The sequence below is a fragment of the Mixophyes fleayi genome, chromosome 4, assembly GCF_038048845.1.
Source record: "Mixophyes fleayi isolate aMixFle1 chromosome 4, aMixFle1.hap1, whole genome shotgun sequence".
In the NCBI taxonomy this organism is placed as follows: Eukaryota; Metazoa; Chordata; class Amphibia; order Anura; family Limnodynastidae; genus Mixophyes; species Mixophyes fleayi.
Window position 1 is genome coordinate 25,952,015 of NC_134405.1, and position 23,282 is coordinate 25,975,296.

At 47.8% G+C, this 23,282-nt stretch overlaps 1 protein-coding gene across 1 annotated transcript; it reads right to left on the minus strand.

Moving 5' to 3' along the window:
- Positions 1-261: 261 nt before the first annotated feature.
- On the minus strand, positions 262-22,309 carry VAMP2 (vesicle associated membrane protein 2). Its single transcript, XM_075206471.1, has 5 exons — positions 22,203-22,309; positions 8,498-8,606; positions 8,244-8,402; positions 2,722-2,773; positions 262-1,740 (listed from the first exon to the last, which is right to left on the minus strand). Coding segments are annotated over exons 1-5 (339 nt in total). The 5' UTR covers positions 22,205-22,309; the 3' UTR covers positions 262-1,723.
- Positions 22,310-23,282: the final 973 nt, after the last annotated feature.

The following is a 23,282-nucleotide window of genomic DNA, read 5'->3' on the forward strand; positions in this document are numbered from 1 at the left end:
TTGTGACATCATTGTGGCATATCATGACCAACACTAACCAGCGATGATTAATATTCATGAGGCAATGGTTCCTAGTGAAGGGATAGGATGCAAGTCTTAGTTCAGCCAACAAAATGGCTGCCTCCACGGTATGGAGACGACACATGCTCGTTATAGTACTTGTATCAGGAAAGAGGCACAGGCATCCAACCGGAGAGAGACAGACTTCTGTCCTCTTCATTAGCCCTCATTCCCACCAAACAAAAGTCAAGACACAAGATATTTGGTTAAACAACATTTATTTATTTTAATATTTATGTTGTGGGGACAGGAGAAGGGAAAGGGGCATTTCAGAGGTTGGTAACAAGGAGAGAGGGGGAGATTTACCCTATTGCCCCTGGACACACTCACCCCCTCCCTCCAAATGAGACATTGCAGGCGGACAGGGCAATCAGGCACACAAGTACTGTGGAAAGGGGGGGAAGGGAAATGGTGTCTCAGCTGTGTATGTGCCGTATTGCCCTAGCTGGTTGCAGCTACATAATGGCTGATCCCATGCAGGTATTGGATATAAGGGGTAAGTAACAAGAGGAGCCGTCAGTCAGGGGGGGAAGAGGGCGTTCTTTTTTAGCAGTCCTGGATTGGTAAAGGTTGTGGATCCAACACAGTTACCCCCACCGTATCTCACTTATTAGCACACTGTGTAGTAGAGAGGCAGCAAAAATGATGCCCCCATCCAATTACACCCAATGGGGTATTACTAAACAGCGTCTACCATCACCCTGAAAGTGCCACTTCCCTCCTAAGTGACAACGGGTGACGAGGAAACAAAACATCCCTCTGTTATTTCTGTACAGACCCCTCCCCCCCTATCCCCCTGAGGCACAAAGCAAGCCATCTCTCAACCTGCCCCCCTCTGCTATTCCTACGTTATCTGGCGATCCTGCCTCCTGCAAGGCATACCAGTGCAATATGGAGGCAAGGGTGGGCAGCACAGAAGAATCACCCCAATCCTTACACTAAATCCCTCCAGATTAGTGGAAGAAAGAGGGTCCCCCCAGTGCCCCACGGATTCTTCAGAAAAAAATCAGCCAAATATTTTGCACTAGTGGAGCAGTGTATTCTGGGAAAGCCTGGTGCTAGAGGTCACATGTCCATCATTCCAGCCCTATCCATAACACATGGCATATGAAATATATAGAAGTAGTGAGATATGGCCATAAAGGAGAGGGGTAACAGAGGATATATTATATATATATATTTTTTTTTACACATACACACATACATACTGTACACACACACACACACACACACACAATCCTCCTCCACTAAGTTCTCAATTGCCACTCTTGCTTCACTGGAAAAAAAAACAAGACTCATTTCATTAGGGGGTAAATAGAGACCAGTTTTGGGGGTTATTGCCCCTCCCTCCCCCTTTGGGGTATAAACATCACGGACACACAGCGTCACGGGAAACAAGGGGACAGAAAAACCTGCACACGGACAAATTAAATATATATATGTGTGTATATAAGTTAGGGGGTATTTCCAGTCAGTGGGTATTTACAGGGGGAGAGCAAGGAGGGAGAGCATTTGCACAATATGGGGTTCCCACTTCCCCGTGTTAGAAGGGAGAGGCAGGAGGGGGGAGTTATGTTGAAGTTTGTCTGGTCCCAGCTGGGGTAGATGACAGATCCGGCGAGGGGGAGAAAAAGTGACAGAGACGGGAAGATATACGCTGTCCTTAGGTGCTGAAGTAAACTGAAGGCGACAAAGACGGAAAACATTGGGATTTAAGGATTGCGGCAATGAAGTGAGAGAGGGAGGATGAGTGACAGGTAAAGCAGGAAGGAGAATACAGGAGGAGTGTGCAGGTGGATGGATAGTGGGAGGAAGAATACAGGGGGAGTGTGCGGGTGGATGGATAGGGGGAGGGAGAGAACAGGGGGAGTGTGCGGATGGATGGATAGGGGGAGGGAGAATACAGGGGGAGTGTGCAGGTGGATGGACAAGGGGAGTGTGCGGGTGGATGGATAGGGGGAGGGAGAATACAGGGGGAGTGTGCGGATGGATGGACAAGGGGAGGGAGAATACAGGGGGAGTGTGCGGATGGATGGACAAGGGGAGGGAGAGAACAGGGGGAGTGTGCGGATGGATGGACAAGGGGAGGGAGAGAACAGGGGGAGTGTGCGGATGGATGGACAAGGAGAGGGAGAGAACAGGGGGAGTGTGCGAGTGGATGGACAAGGGGAGGGAGAAAACAGGGGGGAGTGTGCGGGTGGATGGATAGGGGAGGGAGAAAACAGGGGGAGTGTGCGGATGGATGGACAAGGGGAGGGAGAAAACAGGGGGAGTGTGCGGATGGATGGACAAGGGGAGGGAGAGAACAGGGGGAGTGTGCGGATAAATGGATAGGGGGAGGGAGAGAACAGGGGGAGTGTGCGGATGGATGGACAAGGGGAGGGAGAGAACAGGGGGAGTGTGTGGATAAATGGATAGGGGGAGGGAGCAGGGGGGAGTGTGCGGGTGGATGGAAAGGGGGAGGGAGCAGGGGGGAGTGTGCGGGTGGATGGAAAGGGGGAGGGAGCAGGGGGGAGTGTGCGGGTGGATGGACATGGGGAGGGAGAGAACAGAGGGGAGAAGGAGAAAAAAGAAGCAAGAGAAAAAGAAGCGGTTAGTACAGTCGGCTATATGTACACAGCACAGATATAAGAAGCCAGTATATACACACATGTAACTCACCAATAATTATGATGAGGATGATAGCGCATATCACTCCCATAATGATCATCATCTGAGGAGAGAGGACAACACAGTATAAGAGAAAACACTAGAAGAGGGAAGAGGACAGCATGTACAACCCAAAGGGAGATACAATCTGTGTAACGGAAGATAGGGTCAGAGAGAGAGAGAGAGAGAGAGCAGGGCACAGAGAGGGCGAGCAAGCGAGGGAGCAGGGCGCAGAGCGAGCGAGTGAGGGAGCAGGGCGCAGATCGAGCGAGCGAGGGAGCAGGGCGCAGAGCGAGCGAGCGAGGGAGCAGGGCGACGAGCGAGAAAGGCGCAGAGCGAGCGAGGGACCAGGGCGCAGAGCGAGCGAGGGAGCAGAGCGAGCGAGGGAGAAAGGCGCAGAGCGAGCGAGCGAGCAGGGCGCAGAGCGAGCGAGGGAGCAGGGCGCAGAGCGAGCGAGGGAGCAGGGCGCAGAGCGAGCGAGGGAGAAGGGCGCAGAGCGAGCGAGCAGGGCACAGAGAGAGCGAGCGAGCAGGGCGCAGAGAGAGAGAGCGAGCAGGGCGCAGAGAGAGAGAGCGAGCAGGGCGCAGAGAGAGAGAGCGAGCAGGGCGCAGGGAGAGAGAGCGAACAGGGCGCAGGGAGAGAGAGCGAGCAGGGCGCAGAGAGGGAGAGCAAGCAGGGCGCAGAGAGGGAGAGCAAGCAGGGCGCAGAGAGAGAAAGCGAGCGAGGGAGCAGGGCGCAAAGAGAGAGAGCGAGGGAGCAGGGTGCAAAGAGAGAGAGCGAGCGAGGGAGCAAGGCACAGAAAGGGCGAGCAAGCGAGGAAGCAGGGCGCAGAGAGGGAGAGCGAGCAGGGCGCAGAGAGAGAAAGCGAGCGAGGGAGCAGGGTGCAAAGAGAGAGAGCGAGGGAGCAGGGCGCAAAAAGAGAGAGCGAGCGAGGGAGCAGGGCGCAAAGAGAGAGAGCGAGCGAGGGAGCAGTTCGCAGAGAGTGAGAGCGATCGAGCGAGCAAGGCGCAGAGAGAGAGAGAGAGAGAGCAGGGCGCAGAGCGAGCGAGGAAGCAGGGCGCAAAGAGGGAGAGCGATCGAGCGAGCAGGGCGCAGAGAGAGAGAGAGAGAGAGAGAGAGCAGGGCGCAGTGAGAGCGAGTGAGAAGGGCGCAGAGAGAGAGAGAGAGCAGGGCGCAGAGTAAGAGCGGGCAGGGCGCAGTGAGAGCGAGCAGAGCGCAGTGAGAGCGAGCGAGCAGGGCGCAGTGAGAGCGAGCGAGAAGGGCGCAGTGAGAGCGAGCGAGAAGGGCGCAGTGAGAAGGGCGAAGAGAGAGAGGGCAAGCGAGCAGGGCACAGAGAAAGAGGGCGAGCGAGCAGGGCTCAGAGAGAGAAAGGCGCACAGAGCGAGAGAGCAAGGCGCACAGAGCGAGAGAGCGAGAGCAAGGCGCACAGAGCGAGAGAGCAAGGCGCACAGAGCGAGAGAGCAAGGCGCACAGAGCGAGAGAGAGCGAGAGAGCAAGGCGCACAGAGCGAGAGAGAGCGAGAGTGCAAGGCGCACAGAGCGAGAGAGAGCGAGAGTGCAAGGCGCACAGAGCGAGAGAGAGCGAGAGCAGGGCGCACAGAGCGAGAGAGAGCGAGAGCAGGGAGCACAGAGCGAGAGAGAGCGAGAGCAGGGCGCACAGAGCGAGAGAGAGCGAGAGCAGGGCGCACAGAGCGAGAGAGAGCGAGAGCAGGGCGCACAGAGCGAGAGAGAGCGAGAGCAGGGCGCACAGAGCGAGAGAGAGAGAGAGCAGGGCGCACAGAGCGAGAGAGAGAGAGCAAGGCGCACAGAGCGAGAGAGAGAGAGCAAGGCGCACAGAGCGAAAGAGAGAGCAGGGCGCACAGAGCGAGAGAGAGAGAGAGCAGGGCGCACAGAGCGAGAGAGAGAGAGAGAGAGAGAGAGCAGGGCGCAGAGAGAGAGAGAGAGAGAGAGAGAGAGCAGGGCGCACAGAGCGAGAGAGAGAGAGCAGGGCGCACAGAGCGAGAGAGATAGAGAGCAGGGCGCACAGAGCGAGAGAGATAGAGAGCAGGGCGCACAGAGCGAGAGAGATAGAGAGCAGGGCGCACAGAGCGAGAGAGAAAGAGAGCAGGGCGCATAGAGATAGAGAGAGAGCAGGGCACAGAGAGAAACAGAGAGAAGGGCGCAGAAAGAAATAGAGAAAGAGAGCAGGGCGCAGCGAGAGAGAGCAGAGAGAACAGGGCGCAGTGAGAGAGAGCAGGGCGCAGCGAGAGAGAGAAGAGAGCGCAGGGCGCAGCGAGAGAGAGAAGAGAGCGCAGGGCGCAGCGAGAGAGAGAAGAGAGCGCAGGGCGCAGCGAGAGAGAGAAGAGAGCGCAGCGAGAGAGAGAAGAGAGCGCAGAGCGCAGCGAGAGAGAGAAGAGAGCGCAGCGAGAGAGAGAAGAGAGCTCAGGGCACAGCGAGAGAGAGCACAGAGAGCAGGGAGCAGCGAGAGAGCACAGAGAGCAGGGCGCAGCAAGAGAGAGCACAGAGAGCAGGGCGCAGCGAGAGAGCGCACAGAGAGCAGGGCGCAGCGAGAGAGCGAACAGAGAGCAGGGGGCGCAGCTAGGGAGCAAAGAGAGCAGGGCGCAGCGAGAGAGAGCAAAGAGAGCAGGGCGCAGCGAGAGAGAGCAAAGAGAGCAGGGCGCAGCGAGAGAGAGCAGGACGCAGCGAGAGCGAGCAGAGAGCGCAGCGAGAGAGAGAAGAGAGCGCAGCGAGAGAGAGAAGAGAGCGCAGCGAGAGAGAGAAGAGAGAGCAGGGCGCAGCGAGAGAGAGCACAGAGAGCAGGGCGCAGCGAGAGAGAACAGGGCGCAGCGAGAGAGAGCACAGAGAGAAGGGCGCAGCGAGAGAGCGCAGAGGGAGCAGGGCGCAGCGAGAGAGCGCACAGAGAGCAGAGCGCAGCTAGGGAGCAAAGAGAGCAGGGCGCAGCGAGAGAGAACAAAGAGAGCAGGGCGCAGCGAGAGAGAGCAGAGAGAGCAGGGCACAGCGAGAGAGAGCAGAGAGAGCAGGGCACAGCGAGAGAGAGAGTGCGAGAGCAGGGCACATAGAGAGAGAGATCGAGAGCAGGGTGCAGCGACAAAGCGAGAGCAGGGCGCACAGAGCGAGAGCAGGGCGAACAGAGCGAGAGCAGGGCGCACAGAGCGAGAGCAGGGCGCACAGAGCGAGAGCAGGGCGTGCAGGGCGCACAGAGAGAGCGAGAGCAGGGCGCACAGAGAGAGAGAGAGCAGGGCGCACAGAGAGAGAGAGAGCAGGGCGCACAGAGAGAGAGAGAGCAGGGCGCACAGAGAGAGAGAGAGCAGGGCGCACAGAGAGAGAGAGAGCAGGGCGCACAGAGAGAGAGAGAGAGAGCAGGGCGCACAGAGAGAGAGAGAGAGCAGGGCGCACAGAGAGAGAGAGCAGGGCACAGAGAGAGAGAGAGAGAGAGCAGGGCGCACAGAGAGCGAGAGCTCGGGAGAGAGCAGGGCGCAGAGAGCGAGAGATCGGGAGAGAGCAGGGCGCAGAGAGCGAGAGCTCGGGAGAGAGCAGGGCGCAGAGAGCGAGAGCTCGGGAGAGAGCAGGGCGCAGAGAGCGAGAGCTCGGGAGAGAGCAGGGCGCAGAGAGCGAGAGCTCGGGAGAGAGCAGGGCGCAGAGAGAGAGAGAGATCGGGAGAGAGCAGGGCGCAGAGAGAGAGAGATCGGGAGAGAGCAGGGCGGAGAGAGCAGGGCGCAGAGAGAGAGCGAGCAGGGCGCAGAGAGAGCGAGCAGGGCGCAGAGAGAGCGAGCAGGGCGCACAGAGAGAGAGAGAGAGATTGAGAGAGAGCAGGCCGCAGAGAGAGAGAGAGATCGGGAGAGAGCAGGCCGCAGAGAGAGAGAGAGATCGGGAGATAGCAGGGCGCAGAGAGAGATCGAGAGAGCAGGGCGCAGAGAGAGAGCAGGGCGCAGAGAGAAAGCGAGAGAGAGCAGGGCGCACAGAGAGAGCGAGAGCAGGGCCCACAGAGAGCGAGAGAGCAGGGCGCACAGAGAGAGAGAGCAGGGCATAGAGAGAGAGAGAGCAGGGCGCAGAGAGCGAGGCGCACAGAGAGAGCGAGAGAGAGAGCAGGGCGCACAGAGAGAGAGCAGGGCGCAGAGAGCGAGGCGCACAGAGAGAGCGAGAGAGAGAGCAGGGCGCACAGAGAGAGAGCAGGGCGCAGAGAAAGAGAGAGAGCAGGGCGCAGAGAAAGAGAGAGAGCAGGGCGCAGAGAAAGAGAGAGAGCAGGGCGCAGAGAAAGAGAGAGAGCAGGGTGCAGAAAGAGAGAGCAGGGTGCAGAAAGAGAGAGAGAGAGCAAGGCGCGCAGAGAGAGAGCAGGGCGCGCAGAGAGAGAGAGAGCAGGGCGCGCAGAGAGAGAGAGAGCAGGGTGCGCAGAGAGAGAGAAATCAGGGCGCGCAGAGAGAGCGAGAGAGAGCAGGGCGCACAGGGAGAGCGAGAGCAGGGCGCACAGAGAGAGAGAGAGATCGAGAGAGAGCAGGGCGCAGAGAGAGAGAGATCGGGAGAGAGCAGAGCGCAGAGAGAGAGAGATTGGGAGAGAGCAGGGCGCAGAGAGAGAGAGATTGGGAGAGAGCAGGGCGCAGAGAGAGAGATCGAGAGAGAGCAGGGCGCAGAGAGAGAGCAGGGCGCAGAGAGAGAGCAGGGCGCAGAGAGAAAGCGAGAGAGCAGGGCGCAGAGAGAGAGCGAGAGAGAGAGCAGGGCGCACAGAGAGAGAGCAGGGCGCAGAGAGAGAGAAGGGCGCAGAGAGAGAGAGAGAGCAGGGCGCAGAGAAAGAGAGAGAGCAGGGCGCAGAGAAAGAGAGAGAGCAGGGCGCAGAGAAAGAGAGAGCAGGGTGCAGAGAAAGAGAGAGAGCAGGGTGCAGAGAAAGAGAGAGAGCAGGGTGCAGAGAAAGAGAGAGAGCAGGGTGCAGAAAGAGAGAGAGAGAGAGCAAGGCGCGCAGAGAGAGAGCAGGGCGCGCAGAGAGAGAGAGAGAGAGAGAGAGCAGGGCGCGCAGAGAGAGAGAGAGAGAGAAAGCAGGGCGCGCAGAGAGAGAGCAGGGTGCGCAGAGAGAGAGAAATCAGGGCGCGCAGAGAGAGAGAGAGCAGGGCACCCAGAGAGAGAGAGCAGGGCGCGCAGAGAGAGAGAAAGCAGGGCACCCAGAGAGAGAGAGCAGGGCGCGCAGAAAGAGAGGGGAAGAAGAGGGCACGGAAGGGGGAACGAAAGAGTTTAAAATATATTTTTAACTGTCCTATTTCCGATTCCCTATGTTGCAAGGAAAGAGCATTCCAGTGACATTGAGAGGCATGACAAAGCAGTTGAAGGTGGGTAAGAACTATAGGATTAGCAGAAGGCCAAGTAGAGAAGTGAGCATACAAGCGAGGCAGATGTGGAAGAGATGAGAAATCAGCGATACTGAGTGCAGAGTGACAAGGTTGATGGTGAAAAAGCGACACAAAAGGATGAATGTGGCCATCACACTAAAAGAAAAGTAGACAAAATGTAAGCGTTGCGATGACTCCTCCAGAAAGCCCTCAGACACACCTTGAGGTTCTTCCACCAGTACTTGCGCTTAAGTTTGGCGGCGCTGGTTTCAAACTGCGAGGCTCCGGCCTGCAGAGCGTCCGCGCGGTCATCCAACTCGGACAGCTTCTGATCTCGTTCCAAAACCTTATCTACATTCACACGCATGATATCCACCACCTGAGGGATCGAAAGAGAGCAGAAATTGAGGATACAACGTCCCGAACCCCCAACCCCCACTCTTTACTTTCCCCTTCCATCTAAATTGAACTCACCTCATCCACCTGTGCCTGGGTTTGTTGGAGCCTCCTGTTGCTGGTGAGGTTGGGGGGAGCTTGGGGTCCTTCTCCGGGGGCAGCGGGGGGGCCGGCAGCTGGGGCAGACCTGAAAGGTATAAGGGGCACTCAATGCCTACAGTGTATTTTTAATACATTGATTTAATGATATTGGTATGAGTGTCCTTGTTATCAGTCATATTAGTGACGGTGGCTCAGTGGTTAGCACTTCTGCCTCACAGAGTGGCATCATGAGTTCAATTCCCGACCATGGCCTTATCTGTGTGGAGTTTGTATGTTCTCCCCGTGTTTGCGTGGCTTTCCTCCGGGTGCTCCGGTTTCCTCCCACACTCCAAAAACATACTAGTAGGTTAATTGGCTGCTATCAAAATTGACCATAGTCTGTCTCTGTCGTCTGTGTGTGTATATTAGGGAATTTAGACTGTAAGCTCCAATGGGGCAGGGACTGATGTGGATGAGTTCTCTGTACAGCGCTGCGGAGTTAGTGGCGCTATATAAATAAACGGTGATGTTGATGTGCTGTGTATTTTTAGAGCGAGCACAGGAAAACCCATAGTGGTGACATTAAGGAATAAATATAGCGGCTCCGATATAGATCTGAGGATAATCTGACTATATTATCACACGCAGAGCTATATCTGGGCTGTAATCCACCAGGTATAATTAGGCAGAGCACATGGAGAATACAACACACTGATTGTCATACACTAGAGAGCACAAAGTACCGCTACCTCAGATGTAAGGTCAGCATTCACTGCCCAACCCAGAAATACTCCTTTAGCATTTTTCTTTCCCTCAAGCCCCCTGGATCTGTCCTGCTTCCCGCGGGTCACAAGAAACGTCAATATGTGCTGAGGCCGGCGGGTTGGGCATCAGCGACTTAAAGCATGCCAGTCGCCTACACACAGACACGGCAGCCATTTTGGGGGCCTATCCAATGTTCATGACAGTGCAGCCTATCCGTTCACTAGGTACCCGTGACCTCACGCAAGAATTTCATGACCAATGTTCATGAGGCTCCGATTCCTTGATTGTGCTTTTGCCTCAGAATCCCCCCCACCCTCCAAAAAAAAGCCTATACCTTAGTACATATTTTGTACTCTTTGGGGTTTGTGGAATTGTGACATACAAAACCACACTGTGTTATCCAATCTGACACACCAGTGTTAAAATATGAAAAAGTGAAAAACACAACTTGAAAACCAGAGTGAATTTCAGGAAATGTGTGTCATGTGCAATTAAAATATAGGGCTTGATTCATTAAGGATCTTAACTTGAGAAACTTCTTATTTCAGTCTCCTGGACAAAACCATGTTACAATGCAAGGGGTGCAAATTAGATTTCTGTTTTGCACATAAGTTAAATACTGACTGTTTTTTCATGTAGCACACAAATACTTGATAGCTTATTTGTACACTGAAATTTAAAGTTGATATTTGTGTGCTACATGAAAAAACAGTCAGTAAAACAGAATACTAATTTGCACCCCTTGCATTGTAACATGGTTTTGTCCAGGAGACTGAAATAAGACGTTTCTCAAGTTAAGATCCTTAATGAATCAGGCCCATAATAGTATGTAAACTCTATTGCTCATCTTATTTAAGACACCTAACCCTGTTACCCCTAAATGTTTGTGGCTCATCCAGTCTATAAATGTGTCATGACACACTAGAGTAAAGTATCCACATATATAGGAAAATGTATGTTATATGTCATTTACTGTAGGGGGTTATGCCTTATAAGGAAAAAAATAATAATAATAAATCACAGAAATCATACATCTCCACACCGACAGACAATGTTATATTTACACGCTGGGGACATGCATTTGAGTTTGTATGTTATCCCCATGTTTGCATGGGTTTCCTTCCACAGACATACTGGTAGGTTAATTGGCTGCTGACTAAAACGGACCTTAGTGTGTGTGTGTATCAGGGAATTTAGACTGTAAGCTCGAGTGGGGCAGGGACTGATGTGATATAACAATGAATAAATTTACACAGGATTTATACACATTCTGTCCTAAGCAAGGAACCTCTGCTAGTTGCTCTTATACTGAAGGGGGCTTGTTCACACTTATATGCTTTTAATTAGCTTTTCACACATTGAAAAGAGAATTAAATCAGTTCACACCGTTCTTTTCTAAACTGTTAACGCAGCATTAAAAAACGTTAGAACTCAGCAACGCGCTATTTCTCAGGCACTGTGCTGATAGTACAGCATACTGTATGGATAAAAGCACAATGCAGAAGCATTAACTACGTCACAAAAAAAAAAACAAGTCTAAAGCACAAGTACCGTAATCTATTTTCGCAGCCTTGCAAAGGCGGGAGGTCGAACCAATCAGATCACTGCAGGCCGGGAAACTGAGAAGGTGACGGCCTGTCATTACGGTACTATCCGTAGTATACTGCACAGATTACACTACTGTGTATCGCTAATATGACCCCTACTGAGAATTACACCCAGCATACAGAACTAGGAGAGTGGTAGTGTACAGTTATCCACATACACTGAGAATTACACCCAGCATACAGAACTAGGAGAGTGGTAGTGTACAGTTATCCACATACACTGAGAATTACACCCAGTATACAGAACTAGGAGAGTGGTAGTGTACAGTTATCCACATACACTGAGAATTACACCCAGCATACAGAACTAGGAGAGTGGTAGTGTACAGTTATCCACATACACTGAGAATTACACCCAGTATACAGAACTAGGAGAGTGGTAGTGTACAGTTATCCACATACACTGAGGATTACACCCAGCATACAGAACTAGGAGAGCGGTAGTGTACAGTTATCCACATACACTGAGGATTACACCCAGCATACAGAACTAGGAGAGTGGTAATGTACAGTTATCCACATACACTGAGAATTACACCCAGCATACAGAACTAGGAGAGTGGTAATGTACAGTTATCCACATACACTGAGAATTACACCCAGCATACAGAACAAGGAGGCCCAATTTTGCTTTTTCTTATATATTTTTTTCTGGGGATTTTTTTGGGCTATTTTGGCAATACGGATCCCTGAGAGTGGATGAACCGGGGTCTCTGCTATTTTCATACACACTGGCCCAAAGCCTTACATATCCCAGAGCCATTAGATAGACACGGTGACAGCTCAGAGCTACGTGAAACACTTGCCAGCTGCCGGGGCCAAGTAAGGCATTCAGAGAAAGTATCGTGAGTCACGTCAGCCTGCCGATAGGCTAAGTAGTCATGCAAAATCTGCACCATTTACACAAACATTAGGCAGTGCCGCTGAAGGGTTAAATCACTAATGGATTACAAATCTCCAGTGAGATTATCACATAACGGGAGTTGTGCGGCCATGCTATAATATCTCACTCAGCTTCTGAAATGTAAGATTGCTTTACACCTCTGCGTGAGTGGGTGGGTGTGAGCCTTCTGGGGGGGGGGGGGGGCATTTTGTAGTGTTTGCACGAGAAAACAGAATGTCTACAGACAGCCCTTGCACAAATCTGCCATCAAGACGTTTGCGAACCTAATTTAAGCGCTTGTGAAGCTGGGAGAGGTAGGGCTTTTGCATTCTGAAAAAAAAGGTTTACTGAGGACGGTGTTCGAGTGCATAAACACTGTTCTCGTCGCTGTACACAATATGCAGCACGCTTTAAAGTGGATTGCATGTTTGTAACATGCACGTAACAGGAGGCCCGATTCATTAAGGATCTTAAATGAAGAGGATTCTTATTTCAGTCTCCTGGACAAAACCATGTTACATTGCAAGGGGTGCAAATGAGTGTTCTGTTTTGCACATAAGTTAAATACTGTCTGTTTTTTCATGTAGCACACACATATCAACTTTAAATTTCAGTGTACAAATAAGCTATCAAGTATTTGTGTGCTATATGGAAAAACAGCCAGTATTTAACTTATGTGCAAAACAGAACACTCATTTGCACCCCTTGCAATGTAACATGGTTTTGTCCAGGAGACTGAAATAAGAATCCTCTTCATTTAAGATCCTTAATGAATCAGGCCCAGGGTCTGACACTAGAATCCATTGTTTCCAGTGCAGTCATGTCCATTGGCGCTTTTCATGCACTCTATTACGCCGCAGTAGAATTTCTCAGAACGTTACTTCCGATCTGAGGCACTTCATGAGCAACAGACGCTGATACATGCTCAAGGAATATTACCTCAGCCCATAAAATGGCCAAGCTGTGATACACCTTAATGCCACATTTTATGGGTTATTTTTGGCATTAAACGCAAGCTGTAGCATCATAACACTATATGGCACATAGCACTACTGTCACAAAGGACTAGTCTTGATGATATAGGATCCAATTCAGCTGACTGGACTCATTGGAGCAGATTATGCCATTAGATTGTAAGTTCACTCGATCAGGTCCCTCTCTCCTCGTCTCCTTGCCTGCTCCCATCTCAAACACCTGCCCGTCATTGTATCATGCATGCCTCTTACATGTTCTGTACAACCCTTGTAGTACACATAGACATGCATTTTTATTTATTCTGTAGGAAAAGCATTAATTTTCTCACGCAGAATTGAGTCATTACGGCTGCTGATGAGCAAGAAGCGGTCGTACACCCTGGTAACCTTCAGCCGGGAGTAACATAACCCCATTTGGCTCTGGGTCTTTCAAGTCAGGAGCCTGCAGAAAGGGAGAGCTAGGTGTTGTGGATAGAGGGTGCAGAGCTCCCTCTAGTGGCTCGTCGTGGCTAGCGCGCCACAAGGAGCTTAGCTGGAAATCTCCATAAATCATTAGTGGCTTTGGCTGCAGCCTAGCAGCTGAATCAGGAGTAATAACTGGCAGTCGGGTTTTGGAAGATGCGATTTCTCGTGAGTCAGGAAAAATGCAGAGATCTGCTGCGTAATAGTCAGTTTGTAAAAATTCACATGGAAGCGTAAGAATCCAGCTAAACCAACATAAAACACAGTTAAAAAGAGCACACAATCTATGAAATAAAACATGCGAGCAAAATAATGTCCTCCTGTAGGATGACCCTACAAGCCACAATCGGGGTCACCTTTCCAGTCGGTGTTCTACCATACTGAATTAAATCCAATATTGTGTTGTTTCAATCAGGTATGGTGAGCCCCCCCACACAGTACAATGGTTGATCAATTCGGTTGCATTTACCAAACTGACCAACCAAAACACTACCGTCTGTGGCCAGTTTCAGAAATGCTATAAAAGAATGGTGGTTTTCTAACCCCAGAGCAGATACCTGAAGATAGTCTATGTGGTATATTTACTAAACTGCGGGTTTGAAAACGTGGAGATGTTGCCTATAGCAACCAATCAGGTTCTAGTTATCATTTATTTAGTACATTCTACAAAAGGGCAGCTAGAATCTGATTGGTTGCTATAGGCAACATCTCCACTTTTTAAACCCGCAGTTTGGCAAATATACCCCTATATGTTCTACCGATTTATTGTTGGTCAACCATGAGCCGGTGCTGTTGCTGGCCATGGTGATGAGCGTCAATATCAATCCCAATTTGGTTACTCGTTTCCGAAAACCTAAACCAATAAAAAGAGTCAAGAGATGACTTCACGCACAAGCCGTCACCCTCTGACCTCAGTTCAAGCAATGATTCAATCCAAAACAAGCAGATTATCGCTGGGCATCGAAATGGTTGGAAAGGCAACGCATGTGGCTTCAACAGCTTAATGGGCCGATTTCACAGCATGTGTGGCCAGTATGAGGGTTTACTTAGCTCCTTTTGTGTACATAGCATATATACAATAAGAGATTGGACAGTTTAGAAAGACCTTAAAACTAGGAAAAATGCTTTCCTTTGACCATGGGGCTATTGTGAACATAGAAAACTTACAGTTATTTATAAGGGTTAACCCATCACATAATTGTGGGGAATAAGGCCTAAATCATACAGCAGTGTAAATATGGTATATCAAATGAATCGGGCTACTAAAGTGTAAATTGTGAAGTCAGAGAGTTTGTTTTGTGTGTATTCAATGGCTCTGCAAATCCCAGTGTTAGAAGATAGCAGTGTCACCTGTGGCAGCTTCAAAGGCCCCTACGGTGAACTATATCCTGGCCTGGGATGGAGTTTTGACACCTGAATAGACTATTAGGAATCGCTCAGCATGGTGTCTGGCTCAAGAAGATCATGTGCTGACTTAGCTATATTTTATATAGACAAAAATAATTCAGTTTGAAATATGCCACTTAAAATCAATAAAAGTAGTGATCAACCACAGATTCCTCAATAGCGTGTTGAAGGGCAGCTCATATGTCAAATTAAGAATTCTGGCACACCGAGAAGTTGAGGAAATTTGTATAAGCACAACTGAACCTAGGCCTGTTTGGTATCAATAGATGGGAAAATTAATAGGGGATCTATTAATAATAAAATTGAGTCTGCGCAACACTCCACAGAAAAGTTAGGTCACATAGTAGAATTGGGTAGTAAATCAGGCAACAAGCAACTGGTGATTAGACCACAATCCACCTGGATTGGGGAAAGGTGTAAAGGTGTCTTTAAACAGCTGAGGCCAGTGACAACAAATTGTCAGTCTTTCGGAAAATCCATCATTCACTGATAAACTGTCCATCTTCAAGCCAATTTCCCTTGGCTCAGAATATACCACTTCGATGTAAATTATAATCTGTATTTAATCCCTTTGTTTTAAACTGTTTTGCTTGTGTATGTTATGTCAATTATTTATTAATTGTTTTTTTATTAACCTATAAGCATTGTACTTTTTGTATATTACATCTAAATATGTAATAGTTCATGTCCTAATTGCTCTAAACGAATCCATTGCCTGTTTAGAAGAAAGAGATTGCTTAGCTGGGGTTAACTCTTTCGAAACCAGAGTGTGAAGGGTTAACTGTTTAGCTACCAGAGTACAGATTGTGCGCAATTGGATAATTGAGTCATAGACTTGCTACGGGCCTTATACTGTAGCTGGTGGCAGTTCCTGAGAGGTGTGAAGCGTGTGTCTATGTTGAAAAAGGGACCAGTAAATCTGTAGTCTTAAAGAGGCAAGTGTGAGATTTGAGCTGGAATCCTGTGTGTTCCCTTACAGTGAGTTTCCAAATCACGAGTGCACAGAGGGCGGTTTGTGACGGATCAAGGGGTTCAGGAGAAGTTCTCTGACAAAATAGAAGCGATATATTGTATGACTGTTGGAATATATGATAAGATATTAAATCAGGGAGTAGCCAGAGGGGGCTTATCTCTGACAGGGGCCCCTATAATAGAGGGCCTGATCCCTAGTAGGCCGCAAGCCCAGGCTTATTTGGGCTCAGCCTCCTGCTCTCGCCATCGCACCAGTTCAGGGTGGCAACGAAATAGTTCAAAGTGTGATCGCCAAAGGCGGAACTAGTGAGCTGTGGGCCTCATTGCAGGAAAGCGGGGAGGAGGGAACCGGGGCCTCTGACCCTCTGCATCAGCCATGCAGTGGGCCCTATTATCTCCATGCTGCACCAATGATAGTTCCACCACTGGAGATCGCTATTGGCTCTAGGACTTTGACCCGAAGCAGAGTCCACTTGTGAATAGGGCACTTATTTGTATAGGCCTGATGTAATAATGGATCTTAATAGTACAAAGGAAAGAGGAACAAAGGGGGGGGGGTATAATTTACAATATAAAAAATGTGGAATTATCGCTTAAAACATACTTAAAATGTAAATAAAAAGTTCATTAAGAACCAATTGTTATAGAGGTCCACTATAGACAGAGCTACATGAAGATGTAAAATAGTGGCACAGTTCAGCCGATAACCACTATCGTTGTGAGTCAACTGACCACACCGACGGGGATTGATGGAACCCAGCGGCTGGGCACAGTGGCCCAACGATCCTCCATCATGCCTACACAATTTGACCTACAGCCAATTGTCTTTTAAAAGGGTTGTTAACATGTCAGAGGTGAGTTGGGCTGTACGTTGTTTAGTGTATACCAGTGTCCTAAGGTTGAGCCAATATTCTGATATTTCACATATTTCTTATCGGCACACCATACGTGTATATCTGAATGCTACCTTCAACATTTTCGAGAAAGCTCTTCAGAAAGACCTACAGGAGACCACAGTGTCCCCTATTAATCACTATTACTCCGACTCCTGATCCTACAATTCTATTAACACTATGAGGACCATTACCAGCCCGATCCAGGAGTACGTACAGAAGAACCAATGTCTCCATAAGGAATTACACCAGCTGGGTCCCTACACTAAACAAACTGCAACCAAGTTGAGGGGCCTTGATATTACTGGATAATATCTGAACTTTGGTACAGCTTACAGAATGGCTGCCTTCACTGTGGGTATATGAATTTCTATGTAGCCATTTCCATTTGGGCCCTTGGACTAAACAAGACATAACTCCGCGAGCCACCGAAGATGGAGAAGGCGGCACCCCCAGCTAACAGAGAAGACAGACTACCAAATCATGGTACGATAAACTACATCAACCAATCATAAACTTGCTTTCATTGTTTAACTTGCAAAACATAGATAAAAGCTGCTTGCTAGTTGGTTGCTGTGGCTCAGGGCACATTTTGCATCTAAATGTCCCGTTAGTGATCCCCGAAATGGGAGAATTCTTGCCCAACAGGGCGGATTCACCTGGTGGTGAGTGGAGGCACGTACAGGGGTGCAAATAAAAATCATTACTATGACATTTCAGAATGTCACTAGCTCCCTTCTCAAGGATATTAACAAGACCCCCTCCCCCCATCATACCTAATCTGAAGTGATTGTCTAACATAAAAAGATACTGGGTCTCTTCAGTAATTATTATCTAAAAAAAACTAACTTAATGGTCTTTGACAATTTTAGAAAGGGGTGCGAGGCTGTTAACGCTACATGATGCCATGAATGGAAGAATTCAGTGCATTACTAATACAAATAAAATAACTTAAAAGCCATTAACAATTACTAAAGTACTGCCACTCATAACCACTAGCTGTAAGCCAAAGCAACAACATATAGGGCTCACCCTGCCTATCAAAACCAGGTCACCACTATCTGTAGATGCACCATTTATAGAAGTGATGAGCAGAAATGGAAACGTTTCTTTTAACGCGGTGTAGTACCTTCTCACCACCATCAGATGTCCCCGTTGCCAACGCTTTCCAAGGAGAAATATTGCCATGAACTAAAAGATCCGCATAGTCAGCAACAAAGATACTCTGAGGCTAACTGTAGTACATAAGATCAACAAATGTCCCTAAGTTCTGAATGACGCATTGAACTACAATGGGATTTGATCCACAATAAATATAATAAATGACACATATATCAATCAAAACAGATATTCACCCTCAAAATGCACCTTTTAATAATGAAAGATCTCCCCCAGTCTTCTTGGTACCCCCATAAACATATGTTTTTAAGCAAGTCATAACCAGGTCCTATAAAATATAAAAATGGTTGAATAATTTATTTTTTTAAGTAGGGCAGCACGGTGGCTTAGTGGTTAGTACTTCTGCCTCACAGCACTGGGGTCATGAGTTCAATTCCCAACCATGGCCTTATCTGTGTGGAGTTTGTATGTTCTCCCCGTGCTTGCGTGGGTTTCCTCCGGGTGCTCCGGTTTCCTCCCACACTCCAAAAACATACCAGTAGGTTAATTGGCTGCTATTAAAATTGACCCTATCTCTCTTTCTCTCTCCCTGTCTGTGTATGTGAGGGAATATAGACTGTAAGCTACAATGGGGCAGGGACTGATGTAAATGAGTTCTTTGTACAGCGCTGCGGATTCAGTGGCGCTATATTAATAGATGATGATAATGATTAAGTATGTCACGTGAATGCAGAATTCAACGGGAAAAATAACCTCAGTTTTATGTATGGTTCCTAGCGAATTGATAAGTTTCAGTCGCATGAATAGTAGTTAATTAATAGTAGATTAATTAACGCTGGTAGTTTGGCGGTTTAATATTAGTATATAACAACAAAATGGCCGCCACGAGCGCATGTAGGCGACAGTTATTTAGATTATTTTTATTATTAACATTTATTCACATACTCCAAAACTGGGAAGAAACACTGTAGTAAACCAAGACGGGGTAATAACAGACAGAGAGGTAAGAGGTCACAAGCTTACAATCTATAGGCAGAAGAGAGGGGAATTAGCCTGTAGGCCTGAATATGCAATCTAATCTGATCTTTGTCTGTCTTCCACGGATTAACAACCTCGCCGCAATGAAAACAAAACAGAATGGGAGCAGCCATTTTGATTTGGGAATAATGTTGATTTAGTATTAAGCTTCGAGTCATATTTATCTATATACTTTGTTTACATAGCTTATTTATTTTCGGTTATTTGATATCTGCAATGTGTTTTGGATCAGTTTGTTACCCTGTGGTGACATATTTACCTTTTGGAGGTTTTTTTTTAACATTTTGCTAGTCATTGAGAGCAAACTATTATCTTTATATATGATGTACAAAAAAACATTTAATAGTGCATTAAATACAATTAAATCAAGGCACTCTTAATTATTAAATAAATAAACTGCACCCATAGCCTCTAACACGTCATATTTTACAATCCTACCTCAAAAAAACAACCTCTTCTACGCATAGCCCAGGCGGCCGTTTTGAGAGTGGCGCCAATTTTAAAGTCCATCCAGCCTATCCACTCGCTAGGAATCCGTGACATCAAAGGACGGTTATGAATAGTAAAGTGTACTATAATCACCTGGCGGACATTTTTGCAGACTGAGCCAAAGACGCCACCTATTAATTCACTAAGAACCAGTGCCTCATTGCTCACGGGGCGACCTCGGCGCCACTTAACAATCTGTAAACCGGCCTTAGCCATTTTCTGATCACATAAATAAAGTAAAATGAAAATAATATGTTAATTTTATAATGTAAACATATCCCCCCTTTATTAAGATAATAATTATTATTATTATTATGGGAAGCATCCGAAAACCCTCACCCCCATTACTCCCAACCAGCGCCATTATACCGGACTGAGTGCGTCGCAAGATTTCAGTATTAAAAGTATTAATATGCGCCGAGATCAAGAAACCGTGGATGACATTAACTATTTTTAAATAGTCAGCCAAGAATTCATTGGGTTCTGAAGTTTTGCTCAGACTTAAGGTTTTCTTATGGGGAATATTGGAACCTGAAATTCACCTGTGAGGTATTTACAGTGGGACGCGGTTCTATACTGTGTACCAGTACAGACACATCTATACCTCGGTGTGTAAGGACAAGATAAAGACAACGTCTGGGGTATGGGGGAAGGTCGTGTTATTAGTCAGATGTTTCTCTAGCACCGGCATATAAAGCACATTCAGGGGACCTGCGTACGGTGATTTTTCACTCACTAGACACAAGGCTCAGGACTATGTGGCGTATGTTAATCTCTGATTAGATATTACACGTACATGCTCATACTATATTTACAGACACACGTACATACACAGGCACACGCATAGTGAGGGTACGGATCTGTGATTGAACGTAAAACCGGTATGGAGGTGTCAGGTCACAGGGATGCAGGGTATATCTCCCTGGGTGCACGGATAAAGCAACGTGTCCCTTTAAGAACATGTCCTCTCCCCCCATGATGCTGCATATCTGTGAGGTGTGCGGGCTTCTGTGGCGTCTTCCATGATTAGAAGGAGCGTCTCGCTCTAACCATAAACATGCCAGGCTGCTAACGTTAAAACATGACAGAGGGGTTTTCCATGATTATTAATGAAGCTGATTCTATGTCCCTGCACGCCCTCAATGTCTCCACTGTAACATGCATACACCCCTGCATTACCCACAATCCCGTGCCTGGGCATGTAACCCCCCCCTCTCCCGTGTACTTATAGAATGACAGAGCGTCATGTATTGTGTGTGAAAAGGACATGGAGCTGTGTGCGGTGTCGTTACAACACACTATGGGTGACCCATGTGGAGGAAAGCCATGACCGCCCAGTGTTACATGTCTAGCTGGGCTTAGTGGTGCATCTGACGTGTAGCTGTGTGCGTGATCCGTGTGCAATGAGGCAGAAGTCTCAGGTCTTGGTGTGAATGTGCAATCATGTCTCCTACCTTGTGATAGCTCTAATTATATCCAACGTGACAATAACGCATATCATAGATCACACTATATATCAGTATGTGGAAGGGACGAGCAGACAGCCACGTCAATGGCCACCACAAAACTAGGCCCAGGCCTGTATTTGGGACACGTGTGTGTTCACATATCCAACTGTGTGCAGTATATTTGTGACACTAACATATATGTTTGTCACAATCAAGATAAGCATAGTGTGTGTGTGTGTGTGCGAGTGTGTGTGTCACGAACATCTAGCTACAATGTGTATGACACAGCAGTGTCTAATGTGCGACAATAACAAACACTTGGGTGTCATGTACAAGTGTGACAATAGCAGTGTGTGTGTGTGTGTATATGTATGTGTGTGTGTGTGTGTGTGTCACAGACAATATTAGGGGTCATGTTTGTGTAGGACAACCAACAACTAAAGAATAATATGTGTTTTATAGGACAGAAGTGGGTGCAGTGAGTGTATGACACAAACCCAGCAGGTGTATGCATGGAAACTAACATTTGTCAGTGAGGGGTGTATAACAAACAGCTGGATGCAGTGAGGGGTGTATAACAAACAGCTGGAGGCAGTGTGTGACACTAGATCTACAGATTCCAGTGTGTGTGACACTACTAAAACACAGCCAGCTTTAGTGTGCTACACACTCCGATTGTACAATGTACATGTACAGATTGCAGTGTGTGTGTGTGACAATAAGAAACAGCTGGGGCAGTGTGTGACACAAACAGTTTTGTGCAATGTGATGTATGTCTACAGATTGCAGTGTTTGTGTGTCACTGGAATACAGCTGGACATGGAGTGTGACACTCAGCTTTGTGCAGTGTGTGATATATATGCAGTAAAAAATGTGAGTGACAGGCACAAATTTGCACAATGTGTGATGTGTATTTACAGTTTCAGTGTGTGTGTGTTGTATATGCAGGGATTGCAGTCTATAAGTGTGTGACAACACTCAGATTTGTGCAGTGTGTGATATAGATGTAGTGATAGCAGTGTGCATGACACAGTGACACAGTGTATATGCAAGAATGCAGTGTGTGTGAGACAATGAACACAGTATGTAGGGATTGCAGTGTGTGTGTGTGTGTGTGTGTGTGTGAGACAGTGTGTATGTAAGATTGCAGTGTGTGTGTGTGACACAGTGTGTATGCAGGGATTGCAGTGTGTGTGTGTGTGTGAGAGAGACACAGTGTGTATGTAAGATTGCAGTGTGTGTGTGACACAGTGTGTATGCAGGGATTGCAGTGTGTATGAGACACTGAATACAGTATGTAGGGATTGCAGTGTGTGTGACACGGTCTATATATACAAGATTGCAGTATGTATGTGACACAGTGTATATGCAGGGATTGCAGTGTGTGTGACAGTGTATATATGAAGATTGCAGTATGTGTGACACAGTGTATATGCAGGGATTGCTGTGTGTGTGATATAGATTAGTGACAGCAGTGTGTGACATAGATGCAGGGATTGCAGTGTGTGGCAGATTGCGGTGGGTGGGATGCAGTGTGTGGCACTATATGTATATATATATATATATGTATGTGTGTGTGATGCAGTGTATTGCAGTGTGTGCGTGCTCTGGGTGGGAGCAGTGTTGCAGTGCGGGGGACACTCACATCTTGCAGGGTGCTGTTCAGTCTCTGGTGCTGCGGCTCCTTCTTCTTCTCCAGCCTCTGACAAAAGATGGCTCTTAATGACGTCACTGACATCCGGGGCCTGGGAGAGGGGGAGGGGGAGGGAGGGTATGAGGGGGAGGGGAGGGCTGGAGCCCAATGTATTATTCATATATGTATCAGTGTGAGCTGTAGATAGAGATATATATATATATATATATATATATATATATATATATATATATATATATATATATATATATATATATATATATATATATATATGTGTGTGTATATATTTAGACATTTACAGTGATCATTGCACCATATACATTATTCATACACAATATAAGATAATACAGATAATGCTGCATCAGCCAGGGCACCATGGCAGTATACTCTGACCCTAAGGGTGCCCTCCCCTCAGCCCCAAGGATTAGGGCTAAGTAAAGGGGCAGGGTGCAAGGTTGGGAACCGTCAGTACATTTGTGACAATGAGACAAATTCTCATCTGTCAGTAAAAAAACAGAAGTCAGTAAGTATCAGCCGTTCTCCTGACACTGCTGTATTCTATACACAGAAATTCACTTGCGATACATTCATGGCTGGGCCACTGAGCTCCATTTTATCTGCTTTAGATTGTAAGTTCTAGAGAGCAAGACACTCTCACCTTCTGCTTCCTTGTTTCTTGCTATACAGTTATTACTAAGCGCAGATTGTTCTCCATGATTGCGCTGCTATATCACTAAGGATAATAATGATAATATTCAGTGCTATCAAAATTGACCCTACTCTCTCTCTCTCTCTGTCTGTGTGTGTGTATATTAGGGAATTTAGACTGTAAGCTCCAATGGGGCAGGGACTGATGTGAGTGAGTTCTCTGTACAGCGCTGCGGAATCAGTGGCGCTATATAAATAAATGATGGTGATGAATGGGAAGCTTGTAAAGAGTCCCAGCTATATATCCCCTTGTTCCAGGAGTGTCTGTTTAGTCCTTACATTTTAGGGCTTCACCTTCCTTATATAAAACCTAATTGAAATAAAATAAAGTAGGGGAGGCGTAAATGGTAAAATCGTATTTAT